This window comes from Lemur catta, chromosome 15 (assembly GCF_020740605.2).
Source record: "Lemur catta isolate mLemCat1 chromosome 15, mLemCat1.pri, whole genome shotgun sequence".
Classification (NCBI taxonomy): domain Eukaryota; kingdom Metazoa; phylum Chordata; class Mammalia; order Primates; family Lemuridae; genus Lemur; species Lemur catta.
In genome coordinates, this window is record NC_059142.1 from 35349673 (window position 1) to 35373521 (window position 23849).

The 23849-nt window shown below is 46.6% G+C and overlaps 1 protein-coding gene and 1 non-coding gene across 2 annotated transcripts in view; both read right to left on the reverse strand.

Moving 5' to 3' along the window:
- Positions 1-10119: 10119 nt before the first annotated feature.
- Positions 10120-10191, reverse strand: TRNAQ-UUG. The gene has a single exon. It is a non-coding gene; the product is annotated as a tRNA-Gln (tRNA).
- A 7010-nt stretch (positions 10192-17201) lies between these two features.
- The window catches only part of B4GALNT2 (beta-1,4-N-acetyl-galactosaminyltransferase 2), a 29971-nt gene continuing 23323 nt past the window's right edge, over positions 17202-23849 (reverse strand). The window contains exons 7-11 of the mRNA XM_045526251.1: positions 22998-23084; positions 21080-21267; positions 20102-20242; positions 18273-18492; positions 17202-17653 (exon numbers count right to left, since the gene is read on the reverse strand). Of these exons, the coding sequence (XP_045382207.1) occupies positions 17448-17653; positions 18273-18492; positions 20102-20242; positions 21080-21267; positions 22998-23084 (842 nt within the window). The 3' untranslated portion in view covers positions 17202-17447. The remainder of the gene's footprint in view (positions 17654-18272; positions 18493-20101; positions 20243-21079; positions 21268-22997; positions 23085-23849) is intronic.

Genomic DNA, 23849 nt, shown 5'->3' on the forward strand with positions numbered 1-23849 from the left:
GGACTGTCACAAGGAGCCACAGACTAACCGACACTCTCTATATAACGTCTGCGTGCGATTTGGGAGGAGCCCACAGGAGGGCTACCTAATCTCGCTGAATGGGCACATTGAGTCCTGGGAGGGAGGCCAGGAAAGGCTTCTAGGAGGAAGTGGTAGCTGGAGCTGAGTCCTAAAGGGTGAAGTTGCAAAGGGGCAGATGGTTGAAGGGCCAGTGTAAGCAGAGGCACGGGTATGAGAAAAAAGAACCTGGTTTAAATGGGAACACCGATGAGGCAGGACTGGGGGGTGTCAAGAGGGAGGCCTGGATCTGTAGGGTCTGCTGTTAGAGAGGTGGGCTCAGATCTCGCTTGTTGAACTGAACAATCTTATCTGCTGCAAGTGACTTGGTAATGTTTTTGGTAAAGAAATTTGCTTTGGACAAGATTGAAGGGGGAAAGAGTGAAGGTGGAGAGGGAGTTAAGGAGGTGCTTGTTAGATCAGGGGAAAGGTGAGAAGGTCTGAATTAGGGCCGTGGCTGTAAGTCTGAGGGTGAGGTGGGTTGAAGAGTTCTTTGAGAAATAAAGTTTTCAGAGCTCGATATTTCTTTGAGTTCTGGGTGAGGGACGGTGGGTTGCCAAGGATGATGTCCAAGTTTCTGGCTTGGGAGATTTACTAGATGCGACTGAAAGCAAGTCTCTGCAAACAGACCTAACGTAACACAGCGATCCTACATACAGCTGCAAACTCAGCCTCCCCGCCCCAGCAGGCTGCAGCTCAGAGTCACATTAAGGGTAAGGTCATGAGGCCACCATGGTCAAAATCCAGGCTGTCCAGTTCCCAATTGCATGCTGACTCCGTCTCACCATCCGCAACCTAGAGGAAATTCAACCGCTCTCAATACACTGCACTCAAGAGAAGGAAAAGAAGAGGAATGAGAAAGAGAAAACATTGAAATACAATAATTCTTACTTCAGAAAATGGGGAAAGCTAAACATTCCATGGCTCTGGCAGTACGAAAGGAAAAACAGGTGGGAGCTGCAGTTGTGTCACTGTGGGTCATGCAGCTGTGACTTCCTTCTTCCACCACACCTTCGGGCAGAATCTCACTGGTTGGAGTTCTAGGTCCAGGGAGGTGACTCTAACCTTTATTCCTGAGAAGTTTGAACCTTTGCTGGGACCCTGTGTAGAGCAGCAGTTTCCTCTGTCCGCCTTCCCCGGGGCACTGTGCCCCAGGCGCTCTCTGGCTCCTCCCATACTTTTTCTGGCCACCCCAAGGTGAGGTAACAATCATAGGATCCCCTAAGTCTCAAGAATAGTCATCCACCCGACACCCTAACTCCCTTTTCTGTCTGTTTAATGAGCCTCAAATGGCTGGGTAGAGATCTCAGCTTCCATTCAAAGGAATTACTACACTGTGCCCCGCTAGCAAGTTAGGAGAATGAGAATGATCATTCTGAGCCTGGATCATCAATGCCATCTGAGCCATCCCCACCACTGGCCCGAAGACCTTTGAGTTTTTTAGCTGTGAAAGAAAAGCACTACAGGTTGTTCAGAGCACAGCCAGCAGCCTTCGGACAGCACCTCATCTGTGCAAAGCAGTGTCTCCTAGCAGATACCACCCAGGGTCTTTGTTTTTTTGTTTGTTTGTTTGTTGTTTTGAGACAGAGTCTCTCTCTGTCACACCAGGTAGAGTGCAGTGGCATCGTCATAGCTCACTGCAACCTCAAACTCTTGGGCTTAAGTGATCCTCCTGCCTCAGCCTCCAGAGTAGCTGGGACTACGTGAGTGTGCAACGACACTTGGTTAATTTTTCTATCTTTAGTAGAGATGGGATCTTGTTCTTGCTCAGGCTGGTCTCTAACTCTTACGCTCAACCAACTCTCCCACCTCAGACTTCCAGAGTGCTAGCATTAAAGGTGTGAGCCACCGCACCCAGCCCCACCTAGGGTCTTTACTAGGCCAGCCTGTCCCTCTGTAAAGCCACCTGCTTCTAGATGATGGACATCAGCAAATCCTGCTGACATTAGCCCCTGGCCTTACTTCTTCTTTTTTTTTCCCAGTCGTTTTATTGTGAAATGATTTAAGGGCTGGGCACAGTAGCTCATGCCTGTGATCCCATCATGCCTGTGATCCCATCATGCCTATGATTCCAGCAGTTTGGAAGGCCAGGAGTTCAAGATCAGGCTGGACAACATAGCAAGACCTCATCTCTACCAGAAGAAGAAGAAGAAGAAGAAGAAGAAGAAGAAGAAGAAGAAGAAGAAGAAGAAGAAGAAGAGGAAGAGGAAGAGGAAGAGGAAGAGGAAGAGGAAGAGGAAGAGGAAGAAGAAGACTTACAGAAGAGTTGCAAAGATAGTACAGAGAGTTCCCATATACCCTTCACCCAGTTTTCTCTAATGTTAACATCTACATAACCATGATACTTTTATGAAAATTAAGAAATTAACATTGGTACAATACTATTAAGTAACCTCCAGACTTTATTTGGATTTCCCTAGCTTTTCCACTCATGTCAGTTTTCTGTCCCAGGAGCCACATTACATTTAGTGCCTTACTTCTTTTGCTGGGAAGAGCTTCTTGGTTGGAGATAGCCTGGTCTAGGATGCCATGACCACCTAGAAGACATTCCATGGGTCCATGGATGGTGGTGTTGGCAGGGACATGACAGGGAATGCAAACACAATTCCTGAATAAGTGCCTAGTCCAGTGAGGGCAACTCTCTGTCCCCACCACTGACCTGCCACCAGAGAGCTGTCTGGTTGCCTTGAAGTCTGGTACTATATGAGGAGCTCAGGCTTGTCACCGGTGCTGGGTCATTGGGCAGTGGTGGAGCTGCACTGACCTTGGTGAAGGGAAGTCCTCGCTGTTTCATCCATGCATAGCCTTGACTCCTGCTTCTCTGGCTGCTTGTTGCATGGGCCCTCGTCAGCCCAGTGGTCACTCTATCTATGGGTTGTGAAGAGCCTCTTCTGCAGGGGCCTTTCAGATAAACATGTTCGTGACGTTTGACCATTTTCAGTGTCTGGGCTCACCCAAAGAGGTCCAGCCACATAGCTCTCCCCAGATCTCCTTGTCTCAGTCTTTCCGTTATGCTGCATGCCGGTGATCATCTGACCAAAGCCTTCCTTGCTTCCCAGGAATCAGGGAGGAAGGAATTCCCTTCTCTGCTGACTTTCAGGGCCATGCTGAGTAGGGCAGTTCCCAGAGGAAGGGGAAACACTATGGTGCAGCCACCCCAGTGTGATCAGGACCTGAATCGGGGAGGTGGAGGAAGAATGGACAGGAGGAGGGGAATTGGAGAGATAATCGGGAAGTAGAAATGTCCAGGACCTAGAGATTGACCAAATGTTGGAAGGATGGAGAGGAGAACATCCAGCATGCCCTCACGTTTCCTCCTTGGGTGACTGGGCGAATGGTGGTGTCACCAGTTGGAAAGCCGTGCCCACCAGGTGTCTACGTGACTCCCTAGGCTTCTCCTCCCTCCCCCGTGCCCTGTTGAGAGTCACTGAGAGGTGGTAGCTGCTACTACAAAAGTGAGCAAGACTGCTCAGGAGGGTTGTGTGGATTGAGAGAAGAGGGCCAGGAATAGCCTTCGGAGCAACTCAGGCTGGGCGGGGGAAGGAAGGCAGACCAGACCAAGAGCAGAGAGCCAGAGGTGACAGGTTGCCAAGCAGAAACTGAATGACTGAAATTCTCATGATCCACAGCAGTAAAATGATGCCAAGGCAAGAGGAAGAGGGAGGGGATGCTCTTGAACTCCTTGATTTCCTGGTCAAATAACATGGAGCTGAATCATTCTCAAGTTTCAAGTTCCATATCATCTTCCTTCCACACTCTGCCAGGGACTCCCAAGGTGAGACTCTTGCGGAGGAGGGGAGGGGCAGCCGGGAGCAGCTGACTGCCTCAGCTCCTGGGCAGCCAGCCCCTCCCACCCTGTGCCTTTGGGATCTTACCCACTTGCCTGGAGGGAGTGGGACAGGGACAGGGTCCTACCTGTTTGCATCTCAGTGCTTTGTCACCATGACCTCAGGGCCTCTAGGAAAGTCAGTCAGAGCCTCCTGCTCCCCCCACCCCCACCCAGTTTCCTCCCTGCACTTGAGGCCTGGGGACAGGAGCAGCTTTGTGGGCATTTGCCTTTGCTGTGTTTTTTGGGGGGCGGGGGGGACACCATTGATTGGAGTGCTGTCACCTTCTTGAAATGCTTAATAATTTTTGAAACAGTGCGCTGCATTTGCATTTTGCACCGGGCCCCACATATTGCTTGGCTGGTCCTGTGCGGGAAGACAGAGGCCCCTGCCTGATGGAGGAGGCAGGGTGCTCTTGCAGGGGCAGGGTGTCAGGAGGTGTCCAAATTAAGAACCAAGATGATCCTGCTCCCCGCCCTGCGGCGCCCCGCAACGTCCCCTAGGCCCCTCTCACTTTCTCATTCTGCAGCAGACCACAGAAATGGGAGAAGTGGGTGACTCATTGCCTGCCATGTCTGGGCTGAGGAAGCAGGAACCAGGGAAGCCAGAAGAGGAGACAGAGGGAAGAGGAAGCCACACACGGACCTGGCTCTTGCTGCTCTCCCTTCCCATCTAATCACGCTGGTTCCTAACCAAGTTAATTCTCGAGGGGTCCACCTTCCAAACCTCTCACACATCCACCTGTTTATTACTTTACTCCCTCCGCCACGCCCTCGGTTACCGCCCTGTGGCTGTTCACCCTGATGGTTGAACAGCCCCTGCGGAACGACCCTCCTTCCTCGCCCACTCCCCACCTGGCTACTCGGTTATTCCCTGTAGCTCCCTTGCTTAAAACCCGTCGTGCCTCTCCACTCCCTACGAGACCTAATCTAGACTCCTGGGCACTGAGGCCACCTAGGCCCTTGCCCATGGCGGGGCCCTGCTTGTCCCTGGGCCTCATCGCCTCCTCCGATCCACCCTCAACCCCCCACCCCGTGCCCCGGGCTCCAGGCTTCAACCTGGAGCTGCTTTTATTCCTCTACCCGCTCATGCTGCTGTTAAAACACCCTCCTCCTGCTGCCCCTCCTTCATCTAGCTAATCCGTTTAGTAAGTCACAACTAGGTTTAAGCCTCACTTTAAGCTTTCTCTGGCTCCCTGAGTCCCTGAGACTTTGTCACCAAATGAATAGGTAATTAAAAATTAGCTGGTTCAAAATTCAAGAGGTGTAAAAAGATATACAGTGAATGGTCCCTTCCTCCTTTCTGTCCCTGGTTTTTCCCTGAAGAAACCAATGATTCCAGTTTCGCATGTAACCTATATTTTGTGCATACCCAGGCCAATACATATAAATGTTCTCCCCTTTTTATACAAATTGTAGCACTCACATGCTATTCTGATCTTTTACCTGGATTTTCTTTTAACCTTACCTAGTTGGATTTCACTCACATTTGAGTCCACATATACTCCTGAGTCTGTTGTTTTTTATTTTACTTTGATAAAATTTGTACTTTAGTCTTTGATTTAGTCACAATTTCAAGCTCCTCGAGGGCAGGGATCAAGTCTTTTTTTACTTGGTATCGCCAGCACCTAGAACGTGGTAGATGTTAAATGTCTGTGTGTTCTATAATTTGTAGGTTTACTGTGTGCTAGGCAGGGTGATAAGTGTTGTACACACTTTGTCTCATGGTCAAATTAATAAAGAAGAGAATGAATGGACGACCAGGGAAGGTGGCAGCCAGGGAGGCTGGGCTCGGCACAGACCTGGCTTCCCTGGTGGTCTTGAGTGCCAGTGCTCTGCCCTCTGCCGGTGACTCTGGTCAGGGACACATGCTGCAGATGCTCCCTTCTGGAAAATGCCATCCGGCCCCCCCACCAGAATAAAACCATTGGAAGAGTCTCCTCAGACTGTTGAGAGAGAGAGAGAGAGGTTCTCCCCTAAGCTGCTGGGAGTAGAAAGAGAAGGAAATGTGGAAGGAGTCTCAGAGAAGCTGGAGCCAGGAGAAGGACATTGGGAATGGTAGTGAGCTCCTAAGAGTTTCATGAACTGTGAGTTATAAAATCAAGTTAGAAAGTTGTGACCAGCTTCAAAAAAGTAAAATACCCAGAAAATATCAGAGTGTACTTTACATGTATAAGGGTAAGTATTGTTTCTTAAACCTTTGTTTCCATTTTGTGTATGTGTGCACTGGTTCTTGATGTGATCTTAGTGAGGGTCTTGGTATAAACAAACCAAAAATGGTGAAAGCCACAGGAGAAATAATGAAAAAGCTCATGGTGAGTAAAGACTGAACTGGGAGCAAAGATTCATAGCAGAATCAAATCTCAGAGAGGAAGGCAAGGTACCCTTTATGGGGCCCAGTGTCCATTTGAGCACAGACATCTTCCTACACCCCCAACTGACGAAGACCTGGAAGACTTCTGGGAGCCAGAAGTTCCGTATTTGTCAAACTTGTTCTGTTGGTGGACAGCTCAAGTTGTTAGAAAGTTCTTCCCATTTGCCTCTCTAACTTCCACCCAGGAGTTCTCATTTTCTGCTTCTGTTGCAACCCAGACTAGGAACAAGAAGGCAAACAAATGAAGATGGTTATCTTGTGCCCTTTAAGTTTCGTTTCTGCCCAGTATTTGTTCTTTTCTAGAATATCTGAACTTCCATAGATTTCACTGTTCTGGTTGTCTTTCTAGCATTTACTGTTATTGAGTATATAATGAATCAGACGTAGATGTAAGGATTTTTCGTTTCTATTTTTCTAATTCTCACAACACTGCTACACAAAAGTCACCATTATTATCCTTTTCCAGACGAGGTTCAGAACATTTAAATTGTATACCCAAACGCACCCAGCCAGTTAGTAGCAGGATAAAATCTATCAATGTCTTTTGTGTGATGCTTAAAATTGAACTTGATCCTTTGAATGTGGTTTGGCTGGCTCAGAGTATTTATCCAGATTCCCCCTCTGGGGACAAATTTTTCTCAGACTCCTTATCTGTGACCAGGGCAGAACCATGTCTCTAAATAGGTATTTTTGACCTTCTTAATTGAGAAATATAACACACATACAGAATAGTGCATACATCATAAATGTGCATTTTAACATTCACCCAAGTGAACATCTACTTAACCTTCACCCAAGACTAGACATAGAACAGCACCAGTACCCTCTAGTGACTGCTGCTGGCCCCTCTCCAATCACCACCCCTCCTTCCCCAGAGGTATTCCCCATAGCAAAAGTATGAACTTTGCTTCATAATTTTACCGTCTCAGTTTGCAGCTCTAAATAATATACAGTAGTTACTTTCACCTGTTAAGAACTTTATATAAATGGAATCATACATTATTTATTTTTTTTTTATTTCTGCCCTTTGCTCAATACTTTAAAAAAAAAAAAAAAAAAGATTCATCCAGGCCGGGAATGGTGGCTCATGCCTGTAATTCTAGCACTCTGGGAGGTGGAGGCAGTAGGATCCTTTGAGCTTAGGAGTTCGAGACCAGCCGGAGCAAGAGCAAGACCCCCGTGTCTACTAAAAATAGAAAGAAATTAGCTGGAAAACTAAAAATATGTAGAAAAAATTAGCCGGGCATGGTGGTACATGCCTGTAGTCCCAGCTACTCGGGAGGCTGAGGCAGAAGGATTGCCTGAGCCCAGGAGTTTGAGGTTGCTGTGATTAAGGCTGACGCCATGGCACTCTAGCCTGGGCAACAGAGTGAGACTCTGTCTCAAAAAAAAAAAAGATTCATCCATTTTGTTGCATGTAGTTCATTTGTTTTCGTTGCTGTATAATATTCCATTGTATGACATTCTTGCAAGTTATTTATCCATTCTACTGTCAAAAACATTTCAGTTCCTTCCAATTTTTGGCTATTACATTTCCAACAACATTCTTATATATGTCTCTAGGTACACATATGCACATATTTCTGTGAGTAGATGAACAAGAATGAAATTGCTATATCACAGGGTAGGACCATCTCCAACTTTAATAGTTAATGTCAAATTGTTTTCCACCAATTTACTCTCCTGTGATGGTTCACATTATTCCATATTCTTGATAACATTCAGCATTGGCATGCTGGTGAGTGTGTAGTGGGATCTGATTGAGCTTTTAATTTGCATTTTCATGATGACTAATAATTTTTTGCATCTCTTCATATGTATATCAGTTATTTTGGGTTTCCTTTTTTAGTGATGTGCCCTTTCAAGTCTTGTCATTTTTCCCTTACATTGTCTTTTTTCTTATTGTTTTTTAGGATTTCTTTATTATAATCTAGATTTGAGTTCTTTGTCAGTTATATATTACAAATGTCTTTTCCTATTCTGTGGCTTACCTTTTCACTTTCTTATTGGGGTTTTTCATAAAAAGAACATAGAGTATCACATTAATATGGTGAAGTATAGTTAGAATTTTTTTTTGAGACAGAGTCTTGCTCTGTCACCCCACGTAGACTGCAGTGGTGTCATCATAGCTCACAGCAACCTCAAACTTCTAGGGTCAAGCGATCCTCCTGCCTCAGCCTCCCGAGTAGCTGGGACTATAGGCACGTGTCACCACGCCCGGCTAATTTTTCTGTTTTTAGTAGAGACGGCGTCTTGCTCTTGCTCAGGCTGGTCTAGAACTCCTGAGCTCAAGCAATCCTCCCTCCTCGGCTTCCCAAACTGCTAAGAACCTTTTGTGTCTTCTTTATGAAGACTTTCTTTACCCCGAGGTCACGAAGATATTTTCCTACGCTGTCTTCCAAAAGCTTTATTACTTTTTCTTCACATTAAGGTCTATAATTCACGTGGAATTTATTGCTGTGTTTAGTATAAGTTTGGGAGGGATCTGATTTCATATTTTTCTGTATGAATACTCAATTGTCCCAGAATAATTTATTGAAAAGTAGGTCCTTTTCCTCACTCCTCTGTTGTGCCACCTTTGTCACACATCAATTGTCCGAATACACGTGGGGCCGGATTTGGGTACCCTACTCTGTTCCATTGGTATGTTTGTCTATCCTTGCACCAGGACCACGCTATCTTAATTCCTCTAAGTTTATACCCGGTAATAAACTTTACTCTCTTGTAGAGCAAGTCCTCCTCCCACCTCTCATGTCTAGGTATTTTTGAGGCCGGGATCGCTCATACACACAGGTCCATTCAACCGTTTAGGGAGTGGGTGGGGTAAGGTGGGGTGAGGGGGGAGGAGAGATGGGAAGAGCAGTGCGAGGATCCTCTCTGTTTCCATGGCATCGTCCCAAGGGGCGGGAACATAACATAACCACAGTGCCAATCACCCTGTAGGGAGATCATAACTGCGTCAGCGGGCTCCCTCGTCACTTATCCCAGAGGGACAGACACTTCTCACAACCCGGATACTAATCCAAAGAAGACAACAGTCCACGCACATCTCTTCCACACTATCCTAGAGGCAGGCCCTTTCCCGCAAGTCGCGTGCGCTGGTCAGCACCCTTAACACGGATCCTGGGCAGATCGGTCCAGAGGGACGCGCTCGACCATTTGGAGAACCCCTTAGAGACTCCTGTCCTTCGGGAGAAATACCCCATCCACGGTGAGAGGCCGCCTGCCGAGATACCCTGGGGGGCTGAGATGGACCAAAGAACCGAAACCTTGACTGAAGGACTGTTTTCTGACTGAAAGACACAGACAGCCTCAGTGCCTGAGCACTAGACAACCGACGCAGACGCACTACGGGGTCCTCTGAACCCCCCCCCCACACACACACCCCTTCAGGGCCTGCAGCCTTGTTTACTGCTCGTGACCAATGGGAGTCCCGCGAGTGCCGTTTTCCCGCCCCTTGGCTTGGTCCGGCCCCATCATTCGCGGCTCATGGAGCAGTCGCGTACCGCTCTCTGCACAGTGGCCAATAGGAGAAGGGAGCCCGGCAACATTGGGCAAAGGTGGGTCTCCTACACCCGCAGGCCGAGCTGTGTCCCGCCCGAAGCAGCATCCTCGGGATCCTTCGGGTGCTTCCCTCCAGGGTGAAGTCGCGTTCCATCTCCCATCAATACCTTTATTTTTCTGCCCGGCTCTCGCGCGTGCGCACTGAGAATATCTCAAGACCCTGAAACGAAAGCATCTTAAGAAAGGGGGAGGGACCCTAAGCCGCGGTCCGGCGGGTCAGCTGGCTCACCGCACAGCCCGAGGTGCTGCTTCAGCAGCGGTCCCCAAAACGGGAATTACAGGATCAAAAGGTGGAGAGAGGTCCCACCGAGATTTGAACTCGGATCGCTGGATTCAAAGTCCAGAGTGCTAACCATTACACCATGGGACCCGCTGGCTGCTTTAGGCGGCCGAGAGTCTTCTCAAGCCTCACTGCGCGTTGGGCAGCTTTCGAAAGCTGCAGCAGAGCCCGGATGCGTCCGGCTGGACCCTGGGCTCCAGGCCCGGCCGCGCGGGAGGCGGAAGCAGGGCTATGAGGGCTTCCGCGTCCCTCCGTTCCAGGCGTTCCTGGTCCCAGAGGTGTCTTATCTTCCTGCCGCTCTTCCTGAGCTCCTCCGGGGTCCGGACCCACGTCCCAGGAAGTCGGAAGGGCGGTGGGCTGGCTGGATCCGCGATTGCTGGGCCGGACTGGGGTCCGGAGAAAGCCGGGTCCCGCTCCAGCCCTCAGACTGGAGGCGCGGCACACGCAGCTTGGGCTTCGCATTTGTTTATTTATTTATTTACTCGGGGAGTGCTGTGCAGGGGACACTTTGGCCAAGCGGGGAGGGTAGCGGACTGGCACCTGGGGGGCTGGTAGTTCAAGCCCCAAACACCCCTGGGGATACGCGAATTGAGGCTAGGAAGTGCGCCCCCTTGGCCGCGCCGGTATGTGTCCCGCTGTTCCGCAGGGAGATTTGTATCTAACGCCTCACCTGCACTTTGTGGCACAGCTGCCTGGTGGGGCTGCTAAATGTAACCCCAGAATACTAACTTGATGAGCGATTAGTTTCAATCAGATCAGTTAAAAAGACACTCCCCCTCTGGGCTTTCTCTCACACCTCGCTGAGAGTGTATGTAAACAAAAATGTACTTACCAATTATATACAAACATGTGTAATGGGCATTTGCCTTTCCTTTTTTTGCCATATGACATCTGACTCCTTTTCCTGAGGGATCCAACATTGCGTGGGTGTAGATGACAGCAGGCCTGTGTCCCAAGGTAGCTATACTCAACTCTCTAGGCTTCTGGCTGTCAGAATGAGAGTGAGTGTCCTTTGCTTGGCCAATTGGACTTAGAATTCAGAGACTGATGCCCAGTAGCAGGGGCGTTTTAGAACTTCTTCTGCTGCCGGTAGTGGCTGTGACAACCAATGTCCCAGGGTCAATGAGGGCAGCGATGCCATGTCCACTGGCAGCAGAGCTGCCATCCTAACCAGACTGCCCAGGATCCCAACTTTGCCTGGACTCCTGGCTGCCTAGTTCCCCTTGGTTTTTGTCCATTTTCCTGGTTTTGCTTTTTCAGCCCCCGTCTGGTGCTTTGAGCTATCTGACATCAATAAGTCCCTTTTTTGTTTAATGTACCCAGTCCTTTTGTGTTCCACGCAGTTAAGAGTCTGGTTAACCTAAATCTGAAAAGGTCTGTTGATGCATAATCTCTGGGGAGCAAATTTATATGAGCCTGTTTTTCTGTATTGCTTAAAAACATTTTCTTATAACTCTTGTATATTGTCAGAAGAAACAGTAAAGGTTTTTCCATTTTGAGAAACAAACCAATTTCCCCTTGGGCTCCTATGGTGGATTAAGGGTATCCAGTTAAGGCCTCAGCTTCCTGAGTAGCTGGGACTACAGGCAAGTAAGTACCACTGCACCCAGCAAAATGCACAAATCTTAACTGGAAAAAATCAACGTTTATTTTTTGTTTGTTTGTTTTTTACAAATGTATAGGCCTCTGTGACCATCACCTAGACCAAGCTATAAAGCATTTCCATCACCCCAGAAAGTTCCCTGGTGCTCTTTCCAGTCACTACCTCCTACCCTCCTGGAGTCACTGTACTGGTTTCTATCACCATAAATTATTTTTGCCTGTTCTTAAATTTTACTTATATAAAATATAATATATGCATGTGTCTATATATATGACATTTACTTGTATCATACAATATCTTTTGTGTCAGTCTTCTTTTGCCCTATCAATATTTTTGAGATTCATCTGCCTCATTTTATATACAGTAGCACATTCTTTTATTGCTGAGTAGTATTCATACCATATCAAATTCCTAGGAATGGAATTGCTGGGTTATAGGCTACCTATATACCTAAGTTTATTAGGAACTGCCAAACAGTTTTAGACCAAAGTGGTTATACTATTTTATACTCTCACCAGCAGTGTATGGGAGAGTTCCTGTTGCTCTACATCTTTGTTAGTAGGTGGTATGTTAATCTTTTAAATTTTAGCCATCTGGTGGGTATACAGTGATCTCTTATTATGGTTTTAATTTCTCTTTCCCTGATGGTTAGTGTTGTTAAACATCTTTTTTTAACATGCTTACTAGCCATTTGGATATCTTCTTTTCTAAGTGCTTCTTCAAGTATTTGGTCCATTAAAAATGTTTTTATTAATTTATGGGAATTCTTTATATATCCTGATGTGAATCCTTTGTCACATATATGTATAGTGAACATATTCTCCTAGTCTGTGACTTGCTTTTTCACTTTCTTAATAGTGTCTTTTGATTAGTAGGTTTTAATTTTGATCAAGTGAAATGTATCCTTTTCTTTTTCTTTTATGATTAATGCTTTTTGTGTCCATTGCATGTGGAGAACTGGGTTCTATAAGAGCACAATGGGAAAGGAGGGGGACATATACAATTATACAGGTTACTCAATTACATGGTGAAAATCTTGCCAGGCACCCATGGCTCACATCTGTTAATCCCAGTGATTTGGGAGGTGGAGGTGGGAGAATCACTTGAGGCCAGGAGTTCAAGACCATCCTGGGCAACATAGTGGGATCCTGTCTCTACAAAAAAAACGACAACCAAAAAATTAAAAAAAAAACAACAAAAAAACATTACATGCCATGAGTTATTCTAAAAGAAAAAAATAAAATCTTGATAATCTCTTGGCAAAAGTTAAAGGTGAAGGAATTAAAATATATGTATGGGATCTAAATTCTTTACATATCAGATAAAAAAAAAGAAACTAGAATATATACGGGAGATTTGTCTAAAGCTGCAGTGGGAAGGCTGAAGGGCACAAAGGAGGCTGGAGTATCCAGGCAAATGATTAAGAAAAAGATGAGCTATATATAACTTGAATCCTCTCTCAAGACCACTAGATAGATGGAAGGTTGAGTGGAGAGGTAGGTTGGAGGGTGGGGACCTCTTGGAAAGTTAGAGATCCTGAAACAGTTGCTGGTGTCTGGAATACAGACTATGTGCCTATCAAGACTGTAGAATTATGGGAAATTGTGGGAGGAAATCAGAATGTTGGCAGGTGTTAGTGATTTCATGCAGCCTTCAGGATGGTCCTATAAGAGAGACAACTTTTAGTCTGAAAGCGCCCTGTTTTAAGTTTTTTGTTTTGCTAACAGTGGCATGCAATCCTATAACTGGGAAGGCTGGAAAAACTGAATTTTAGATCCCAAGAGAAAGTTAGCACCAGCAGACACAGGAGATTTAGCAGGAGGCTAATGTGAGTGAGAGACCAGCCTGCCGCACTGTACTGCTTTAAATATTTTCTGCCCACAAAGAGGAAAACCTGGGGCAAAGAGCAGATTATAGATGATCCCTCTGTACCTTAGCGGACTATTCTGAATAGCCTCAAGGCAGAGGCCATTTAACTGAGTACCAGAGGCATAGCGGCCTTTGGTTACAATGGATTTCCTATTCTCAAGGACTGTGTCTAGACAAGATGTCTGGAATTGACTGGAAATGACAGGAAACCTGCAAGTTTTAAGGAATTGCCAATGAGATCTTAAAAACCTAACTAATAACAGCTAACGGCTTTTTACTCCTACGGCCATCCCCAGGCCATGATCTTCACTAACCTGCAGTGGGCAGTTAAAGCCGTGTAGGCCTCAGAAAGGTCAACTTGCCCAATACCCACCAGATATGGATCTAGCAGGTAAAGAACGGGGAGGAGCTCCTCCTAGAGGGAAGAACCTGGACCTGCCTGATGGGCTAACCAAGCCACCCCCTCCACTGCCAAGGCTGGGAATCCCTGCTATGCCTGCAGGGTCATAGGATCATAGGCCACCTGTGGTCTGCCCCACCTCTGGGCTTCAAGCTACATGAGACAGTTTAAGACGGTTGGGTCAAGTTTTTGTTACTTGCAGGTAAAAGCATTTTCAAAGATACATTTTTTTGTAGTGGCATTATAGATTCTTGGTCTATCAAAAATTATTAACAAAACATTTGGGGAGGGACCTTCCTAAGGTAGAGGAGAGAGCATCCAGAAGCAAGCCAACCAGTCCGGACTTCCCCTTCAGCCACAGGAAATGGACACGCCCATGCGTGCGAGAAAAAGACCACTAGCTAGCCAATAAGACGCCAATAAGACGCCTCCTTTCTGAAAGTCCTAGCAGTTTTCCTTTCCTGGGCAGGGGAGTGGGGAATAAGCAGAGAGGAAATAGACAGGGGAGGCTAGAGCGCCCCCTGGAGGCCCATATAATTATTCGGATATTTGTCCCCAACTTGTTCTGGAATTTGGACTTTAGCAGAAAGTATCAGGACACAGTCACTGTCCTGGAAGGACACCTTTATCATTGGTTTGGTCCAATCCACTTGGTTATGTCTGAAATTCAAGGCTGGAGGAAAGCCTATGTGGCTGTTACTGCCTGTGACCTGATTTTTGCTTCCAAACCATCCAAGAAGAAAACCTTTCATTTATACCGATTTTGAAAAGAGGCAGATGTACAGAATGCTTGTATTATTCAGGCCACTTTGGTTGTAAGTAACAGAAAACAACTCAAATTAGGTTTTGCCACAAGGAAGAATGAAAAGGGGATGGTGTCTCACACAGCCCTAGGGCAGGCCTGTAGCAGACCTCAGGAAAGCCTAGAAGGTTGTCAGGAGTCTCTCCTTTCGGCCCCTCTCCGTGCACATGCTCAACTCTTTTCCAGCCGCACAATGGCCTTCCCTGCTCCCCAAGCCACACAGTGTAAAGGAGTAGCTCTGCAGCTCCTGAGCAGGGTGTCTCAAGTTCAGCCCCCCAACAGAGCCTGATTTGATGGTTTTCAAGCTTAAATTCCAAGAGAGACAATCTTGATTGGCTATTGGCTCAGGAGTTGGCCTCTCTTGGTCCGATATGTTTGTGGGGTTTTGTTTTGTTTTGGTTTGATTTTTTGAGACAGGGTGTCTCTCTGTTGCCTGGGCTAGAGTGCAATGGCGTCATCATAGCTCACTGCACCCCCAAACTCCTGGGCTCAACTGATCCTCCTATCTCAGCCTCCCAAGTAGCTGGGCTTCCAGGTGTGTGCTACCATACACAAATAATTTTTTAAAAAATATATTTTGTAGAGACAGGGTCTCACTATGTTGCTTAGGCTTCATGGTCCAATACGTTTCAGCCTGAGAGTGGGGACACACACACACTCTGCAGTAGTCAATCAGTTCCTGGAGAAAGAGGGTTACTAGCTCACAGAATAGGCAAACACACCACCAGAGCTCCATTTTGACTGTTTCTCCCTGCTGGAGTAGATGGTTCCAGATCTTGGGCCAGAGAAGAGAATGCACCTGGAACATGCTAATGATGTTAACTATAGCACATCCAAATGGTCTGTGGTGGGGGATGTTGGAGAATGCTGTAATTGCCACAAAAGTATACAAATCTATTCCCCATAAGTCAAGAATATGAGTAATCAAGATGGCAGACATTTTTGTGGAATCAGGTCTGGGACAAGAGTACCAGTGAAAACCCACATCCTTATGTCTAAATATTTAAAGCTATAAAAATGAAGCTGGCTGGGTGAGGTGGCTCACACCTGTAATCCTAGCACTCTGGGAGGCAGAGGCAGGAGGATCACTTGAGCTCAGGAGTTTGAGACCAGGTTGAGCAAGAGTGAGACCCTGCCTCTACTAAAAAAAAAAAAAAATAGAAAAATTAGCCAGACATTGTGGAATTTGAGGTAGAATGCAGTGAGCTATGATGATGTCACTGCACTCTAGCCTTGGGCAACAGAGCAAGACCCTGTCTCCAAATAAATAAATAAATAAAGTGTAACTGTGTTCAAAATGTATAAGATTTACTTCAAGGGTAAACTGAAGCAAATGCAAGAAATTTTAAAATTAGAATTATTTTTCGTGTTTTTTGAAGTTTTCTTCTAGAATATTCAAAATTACTCATTAAAATTAAAAGACAAAATAAAAAATGATAATGAATAAATATCACATTTCAAAATCAAATTTATTTTAATAAAATTATTTTAAATCTAATTTTTGAAAATTTAAGCCATTAAATATTTTTATAAAAATAAAATTATTGCAATTTTAGCATTCAACAGCCACTTAATGGCCAATGTAAAGAATTGGTATCACGCTTCATGCAAGACATGTCTAGACCTACATTATAAAAATTAAAGAGTAATACAAATTGTTTACTATATTTATTTATTTTTTGCTGTTTATTTTGAGCGTCTGGGTGCAGATGGGTGGAGACTGAAAAAGGAGTCCACTGTTTACTATTTTTAAATCACCTTAAGCCACCATGTGCAATTGTGACTACCATGCGAATTTTCTAGTACTTTTGAAAACATGAATGGAAATGGGAAGACAGGCCAAAAAACTAGATGCTAGGAACTAGGCCAGACTCTATTGCTATTTATGCTAAGAGGAAGAATTTGACAAATTTTAAAATTTGTCTTTCTTTTACCTAAGCTCATTGCAGCTGAAATCCTTTCAGTACCGTCCACAAATTTTCATTTCATTTGGATGCAATTGTGTTTTGTTTTGTTTTGTTTTTTGTTTTGTTTTGTTTTGAGACAGAGTTTTGCTTTGTTGTTCGGGCCAGAGTGCTGTGACGTCAGCCTAGCTCACAGCAACCTCAAACTCCTGGGCTCAAGGGATCCTTCTGCCTCAGCCTCCCGAGTAGCTGGGACTACAGGCATGCACCACCGTGCCCGGCTAATTTTTTCTGTATATATTTTTAGCTGTCCATATAATTTCTTTCTATTTGTAGTAGAGACGGGGGTCTCGCTCTTGCTCAGGCTGGTCTCGAACTCCTGACCTCGAGCGATCCTCCTGCCTCGGCCTCCCAGAGTGCTGGGATTAGAGGCATGAGCCACCGCACCCAGCCCCAAAATATTCTTTTTAAGATCAGATGAGATAACGTGAGATACTGTATGTGCAAATGCTTCATAAAAGATAAGGTTATTAAATGGTTATTAATACATTCTCCTTTGCCCCAATCAGTGATTGCCCTATTTCTAATGACCCTTAACCTTTGATTGGTACTTCCAGTAACTTGTGCCAAGGCCCTTTGCTTTGCTCACCAGCTGATTCTTTATGATGCTCTTCTTACCAGGGGTCCACTTTTTCGTGGCCCTGACCACCGTTGCAGACACCCACAAGCGGTCAGCCTAGTGCTTTTCCTGTGTCCCTCCCTGCACCTTTATGTGGTACATTCAAGATGGTTCTTGAAGTAGTGGAGAGCCAGCTTGAACCGGATCTGGGCATCGGTGTTAGTCCGGTACGTGCTGTAGATCTTCTCCAGTGTGGCCAGATCTGGGTCCGCTGCTGGAGATCGGGACTGATGACCTATCATCACGTCTGGACATGACCCCACGAGCAGGCTCCCTAGCCCGTCAATAAAGAACTCTGCAAAGACAGGGAGAGCAGAAGGAGGCGGGAGCTGCCGCCAGAGACCCAGGTCCTCTTCCAGGTCTGGAAGGAGAGTGCTGGGGAGAGGACACGATTTATACTCTGGGGAGGTTCAGCTCCATGTGAAGGCAACACCCTTAACTCTAGGAACCCGCCCATGCGATGAGTTGAAAGGAAATGAAAAAGCTCATTTCTCAGGCAGGGATACAGGCGCAGAGGCAGAGAGACACAGATTAGCTTTCCAACTGGACAGAACTGTAGACTCCGGGGCTGAAGGAAAAAGAGGGTAAGAGAGAGGGTGGTTATGTAGGAAAGGATTTCTGGAAAAAGAGAATATGAAGCAGGGTGGGAAAAGAGGGAGAAGACAGAGCTGTAGGGGAAAGAAGGGGAAGGGTGACTCAGACAGGCAGAGACAGCCTACGGGAGACGCACAAGTCAAGAAGTGGAGAGGGAGGCAAGAGAGACCCTGAGCTCCCGAGTTTCGGGTGAAAGAAGAAGGAGACCCCCTGCTGCTGGGCAGCCGATCATGATCAGTGGGGTATGGCCCTTGGGAAAAACAAACTTCTGAGTCTAATTCACAGCCCAGCTCCCTTCCACACTCTTCCAACCTTCCCACCTGAGTGAGCCACTCGTTGCAGGCGGGGATCGAAGCCAACTCTTTGGAGTCGCTCTGTGTGGGCCAGGAAGAAGTTGGCAATGCCACTGGTCACCACACAGCTGGGGAAGCCTTCCAGGGGCTGGAAAGATCCTGTCCTCTTGTGAAGGCAGTCTCCGTTCTCACTCTGTTCCAGCAACAGCTTAAACTGGAACACATTTCCCTGCACACTGCCCCCTACCTAGTCAGTGGGCAGAGAAATCCATGTTAGAGAGTACACACTCGACATCCATCTGGCCGCCTCCAGGAAGCCCTGCTGGACTGCACCTTAGTTATAACAAGAACTGCACCCTTTCTGTATCCATCCTCCCAAATTATCCTTTTTTATCCCAAATTATCCCAAATTACTCTCTTTTTGCTGTTGTGGCCACAGCTTTCACCATGCTACTGTTGGGTCCTTTGGAACTTTTATTTCCTCCTATCTCAAAAAGACTTGGTGTGAGCAGCATTTACCCCAAGTGCAAAGAGCAGATAACTACCACCTGTACTCTGCTCATACGACAGCAAGATCACCCTTTCCAGAAGGTTACTCACTCCCTTCCGTTAGGAGAGCAGTGTTGGAGTGCACGCAAGAGGTGCCCTACGTGCACTGGTCCATCTCTGGGGCCTCCACTTGTTAGGTTTCTTGCAGGGAGCAGTCTGTCTCGAGCTCTCTTCCTCCCATTCTCTGTCTGCTCCTGGCTTACCTCTCTGAGCTGCCTCTCCCTGCACTCATGGGCAATATGTGTATTTGCACTTGAACCTGAGCAGAACAGGATGAGCAAGGACATCTATTCCCGAAACAACTTGAATCCTCTAAGGATGACATGGTAAAGTCTGCTCATTGTCCCTCGTCACCTGTTTTTTCCTTTTTCCTTTTAGTAAATGAATTCTCTGAGTTTTAAGTGGACTAAATTAAGATATAGTCAACCAGCCAATTGAAGACTGCGTTTCCCCGCCTCCCTTGCAGCAAGGTTTGAGCATGCGACTGAGTTCTGGCTGAAAGGATATGATTTAGAACTCATGTGTGCAACTTCTAGACCACATCCTTAAAAGAAACCTGCCTGCCCTCCACTGCCTCTTTCCCCCGTCCTCCTGGCATTGCAGCTGGGGCCCACGAGGATGCTGGAGCCTCAAGAGAAGGTCCAGGATGATCTTGGAAGCTGACTCAAGTGCCTCTGTGGCTTGTTACACGAGCAGCAACTACACCTTCTCTCTTGCTTAAGCTGCTGTGAACTGGTCTCTACGAGTCACCAAGGGATGTCTTAGTTGATCCAGATGCTTTGGGCATTGCACACTTGCAGTAAGAGATAACTGTGGTCATGATGCCACTTACCTTCTTATCCATTTCCTTTTCTTCTTCTCTTTTCTATAGTGAATTGACTTTTGATGGTTTTATCATTTTCTTCTTCTTTTTTAATGTCATTAGCGCCATGTGTGCTTCTAAAGCTTTGTACCATTTACACTTCTTAAAATATTGTGTGACAGAACCTGACTGCTCTCTTTAATTGCACATCAGTCCAGGGAGGGAGTTAGAAGTGATGCACAAATGCACCATTTTAAAAGTAGAACAACTGTGAATTGTGGGGGAGCATAATTTGCTCAACGAAAAGTAAGTGTGGAGACAGAAGCAGAATTCATGCATCTGCCAATTCCTGCTGTGATGCGCTTGACCCCAGAGCTCTGCTGACTTAGTCTTCTCTTGCATCAGCCCCTCTCCCTCCCCTCTTCCCTCACACTTTCCTCTCTCTCTTCTCCTCCTCCCCGTCTCTACAGGTTGCAGTTGGGTAAAACCGGCAACTATCCCTTACCACATCCAGTTCAGTTTTCTCCAGAACATCCACCAGCACCTCAATCTTGGTCTTGTCATTAAAGAGAAAGTCATCATCCACCCAGAGAACATATTTGGTGGTGACCTGAGATATAGCCAGGTTCCTACCGGCAAACCAACCCTGTAGGTAGAATGAGTTAGATCGGTTGTTGCCTGCCCTGGCTACCTATGAGAATCACCTGGGGGAACTTTCTAAATTCCCAGTCACCAGACTGCATGCAACCCAGACACATTCAGTCAGAACCTGGGGGGGTGAATCCCACGTACAGCCAAGGCTGACGAGCCATTGGTCCAGGGAGTCCATGTCTCAGAGAAACACTGGAAGGGACAGTGACTACTTGGATCAAAGACTGAGACACAGAAAGACTCGAATGTCCTTCCTTGGCCCTGTGGCCAATTGACTGAAGTCCTTTTTCACCTGACAGAGTTTCTGCAGCTCTCTCTGTATCTCCTGGAAGATGCTGAGTTTCGGGGGCATCTGGTGTGTGTGATATCCATTTCCTCCTCTGTCTTTGCACGAAGGTATGTGGGGGAGAGAGGGAGAGGGAAGAAGGGAGGAAGGGAGAGAGAGAGGAGAAAGAGAGAGGGACAGGGATGGAGGAGGAGGGAGGAGAGAGAGAGAGAGGCCCTAGCTTGGGTGGAGTCACGGGGACTAGAGGTTTCTCTGCTGTTGGATCTATGTGGCAGGAATCCTTGGGATGTTGAATACCTCAAGTCACTTATAAGGACCCCAAACAATTTCCATACCAAAAATGAGAAATACAGAAAAGTGAGGGTGACCAGTTTTTCTCTGAATCAGGAGTCAGCTGGGGGACTCAGAGGACAGTCCTCACCCCTCCCACTCCAGGACTCTGCATCCTTGGGAAGACCACTGAGGCAGCCCTGTCCAGAGTAGAACCTGACTCTGGGACCCTCTTATCCCAGGACCCAGGTGCCCCCCAATCTAGGAGGGCCATACCTTCCGAAAGGGCATGGTATAATATTCCACGTGGCTGTCCTTAATGTCCAGGGGCTTCTCACTGTCATCAGCCACTATCACTGTCAAGTCTGGGTAATACTCTCGAATACTCCGGAGCATGATCATGAGCTTGTGGGGGCGGAAGAAAGTCTTGGTGGCAATGGTCACCAGGTCTCTGAGCTTCCTCTCTGGACAGAAAAGGGTGGCTGTCACAGCTCTGTCCTGCGGGAAACCTCACTGTCTTGACTGCATCGTTCCTGTGGCTTCTTTAGGCTACGACCTGTCAGCGTTTGTGGGCCTCATGCCTCTTGTACAAGGGAGGTGCCTAATAAGAATTTGTTAGTTGCATTGGAAAAGAAAGACATTTACAACATACCAATTTTGTTGAATTTCCTGGTTCTATTAGCTCCACTATGCCATTTAATTTCAGAATATTACCAGGGTACAAATGTTTAGGTTACATATATTGCCTTTGCTCTGCCCAACTCAGAGCTACAACAGTGCCCATTCCCGAGACAGTGCGTATCGCATTCATTAGGTGTGAATCTACCCATCCTCTCCTCCCCTCCAATCTCCCCGACACCCAGTGAATGTTACTGCTGTATGTGCACGTAAGTGTTGATTAACATACCAATTTGATGGTGTGTACATGTGGTGCTTATTTTTCCATTTTTTTTTTTTTTTTTTTTTTTTTTTGAGACAGAGTCTCACTCTGTTGCCCAGGCTAGAGTGCCATGGCGTCAGCCTACCTCACAGCAACCTCAAACTCCTGGGCTCAGGCGATCCTCCTGCCTCAGCCTCCCGAGTAGCTGGGACTACAGGCATGTGCCACCATGCTCGGCTAATTCTTTCAATATATATTTTTTAGTTGTCCATATAATTTCTTTCTATTTTTGGTAGAGATGGGGTCTCGCTCTTGCTCAGGCTGGTCTCGAACTCCTGAGCTCAAGGGATCCTTCCATCTCGGCCTCCCAGAGTGCTAGGATTGCAGGTGTGAGCCACCGTGCCCGGCCGTTTTTCCATTCTTGTGATACTTCATTTAGTTCATTTTACAGGTGCCTGTTAGCATCTTTCCTGTGTCCTGCTTTCATCTTTTTTTTTTCCCCTTCTTTTTCTACTTTCATCTTAATACTAGGAGTTGAGACTTGCAGAGCTTTTCCCATCAAGGGGTTCAATATGGAGGGTCACAGAGCTCAAGATGAAGAAAAAAGGGCTAAGGGATCAAGCAATCAACTCCTGAGACTACAGGCACATGCCACCACACTGGTCTAATTTTTCTATTTTTTTGTAGAGACAGGGTCTTGCTCTTGCTCAGGCTGGTCTCGAACTCTTGACCTCAAGCGATCCTCCCTCCTCAGCCTCCCAAAGTGCTGGGATTATAGGCGTGAGCCACTGCACCCGGCCAGATTCAACTTTTTATCTTCCATATAGCTACACAGTTATCCCATATGATTCCTTGAGTAATCCATCATTAATTTGTTAATTTGTCAAAGTTCAGCCATGGAGGAATTAACAGAGAAAGATTGTGTTAATCTGTCCCCCTTTAATTTGAAAAGCTACCTTTATCATACAGTGAAATTCCAACATGTATTGGGTCTGTTTCTGGATTTCCAATTTGATTCTATTGCTGTATCTACTCATGCTCTGATATCATTCTGTTTTTATTACTATTACCTATCAAAATGTTATAATTCATTAGTTTTTTTTTCAAAATAAGCACAAACCACATAATACGTTAAATATAATTAGGGGAGTGTGTTCTAGAATTTTTTCTCCCAAACAGAACTTGCTGTCAGGAATCATATCAGAGCTGTTATTGTGACCAGTTCTAATTCTCCATCTCAGAAGTGATCATCTCTGAATTTCACCAGTAGCTCCACAAGGTGCCACCATGGAGCCCCAAGGACAAGGGCCTTACCTGGTCCGGGGTCATATAACTTGGGTATGACAGGATGGCGGATGGTCACTGGAAACTTGGCCACGGAGGACTTGGACTGCAAACTCACTGGAGGGAGAAATAAAGTCATAGCCCGGGCAGCGTCATGTCTACATCAAACTCCATTCCGCCCCTGGGAAGCTGACATGACAGAGGTAGGTTTGGTAGGGAGAGTCCCAGCTGGGATGAGTCGATGGCATTCAGGCTCCTGGCTTGCTGTGTGTCCCTGGGGCAGCCTGCTAAACACCTCCTAAGCTCACATTTGCCCCCCATGGGAATGCAATGGGTGGAGCGGGCTTGGGATCAGAGGGTCTGGATTCGGTTTGACTTTGCCATTTCCTATCTGAATCTTTTTCTCCTTCTACAAAACCAGGATAATAATATCCACCCTATTTCAGCTCATAGGGTCATTTTGTGAAGGGAAACGTTTGAAAATCTGAAGGGAGGGGGAACTATCTCTTTAGTTAACAGTTGTGAGTGTCATCTGTCCCGTGTTTCATTTTTTTCTGTTGCTGTCCTGGGAGTGCATCCTGTGTAGCTAGTATAAAGAGACAAGGGTGCTTTTAATTCATCCAGAAAGAAACTGAGGCTGCCCTGAGGGTGGCAGGGATTGTTCTCCCAAGAATTTGTAGGGTCGGGGGGCAGGAGTGGGGAGACACAGCCACTGCCCTTGGAACTGGGAGTTCCCCCATCTCCACTCTTTCCTTTTAGTGCAAGATCCGGACCCGCAGACTGGCTCCTTCCTCTACAGCAGCTGAAACCTTCAGCTTTCAGAGCTGCAGAGAGTCGGTGACGGAACAGTTCTCACCATGTACTAAGTGCACAGCATGAACG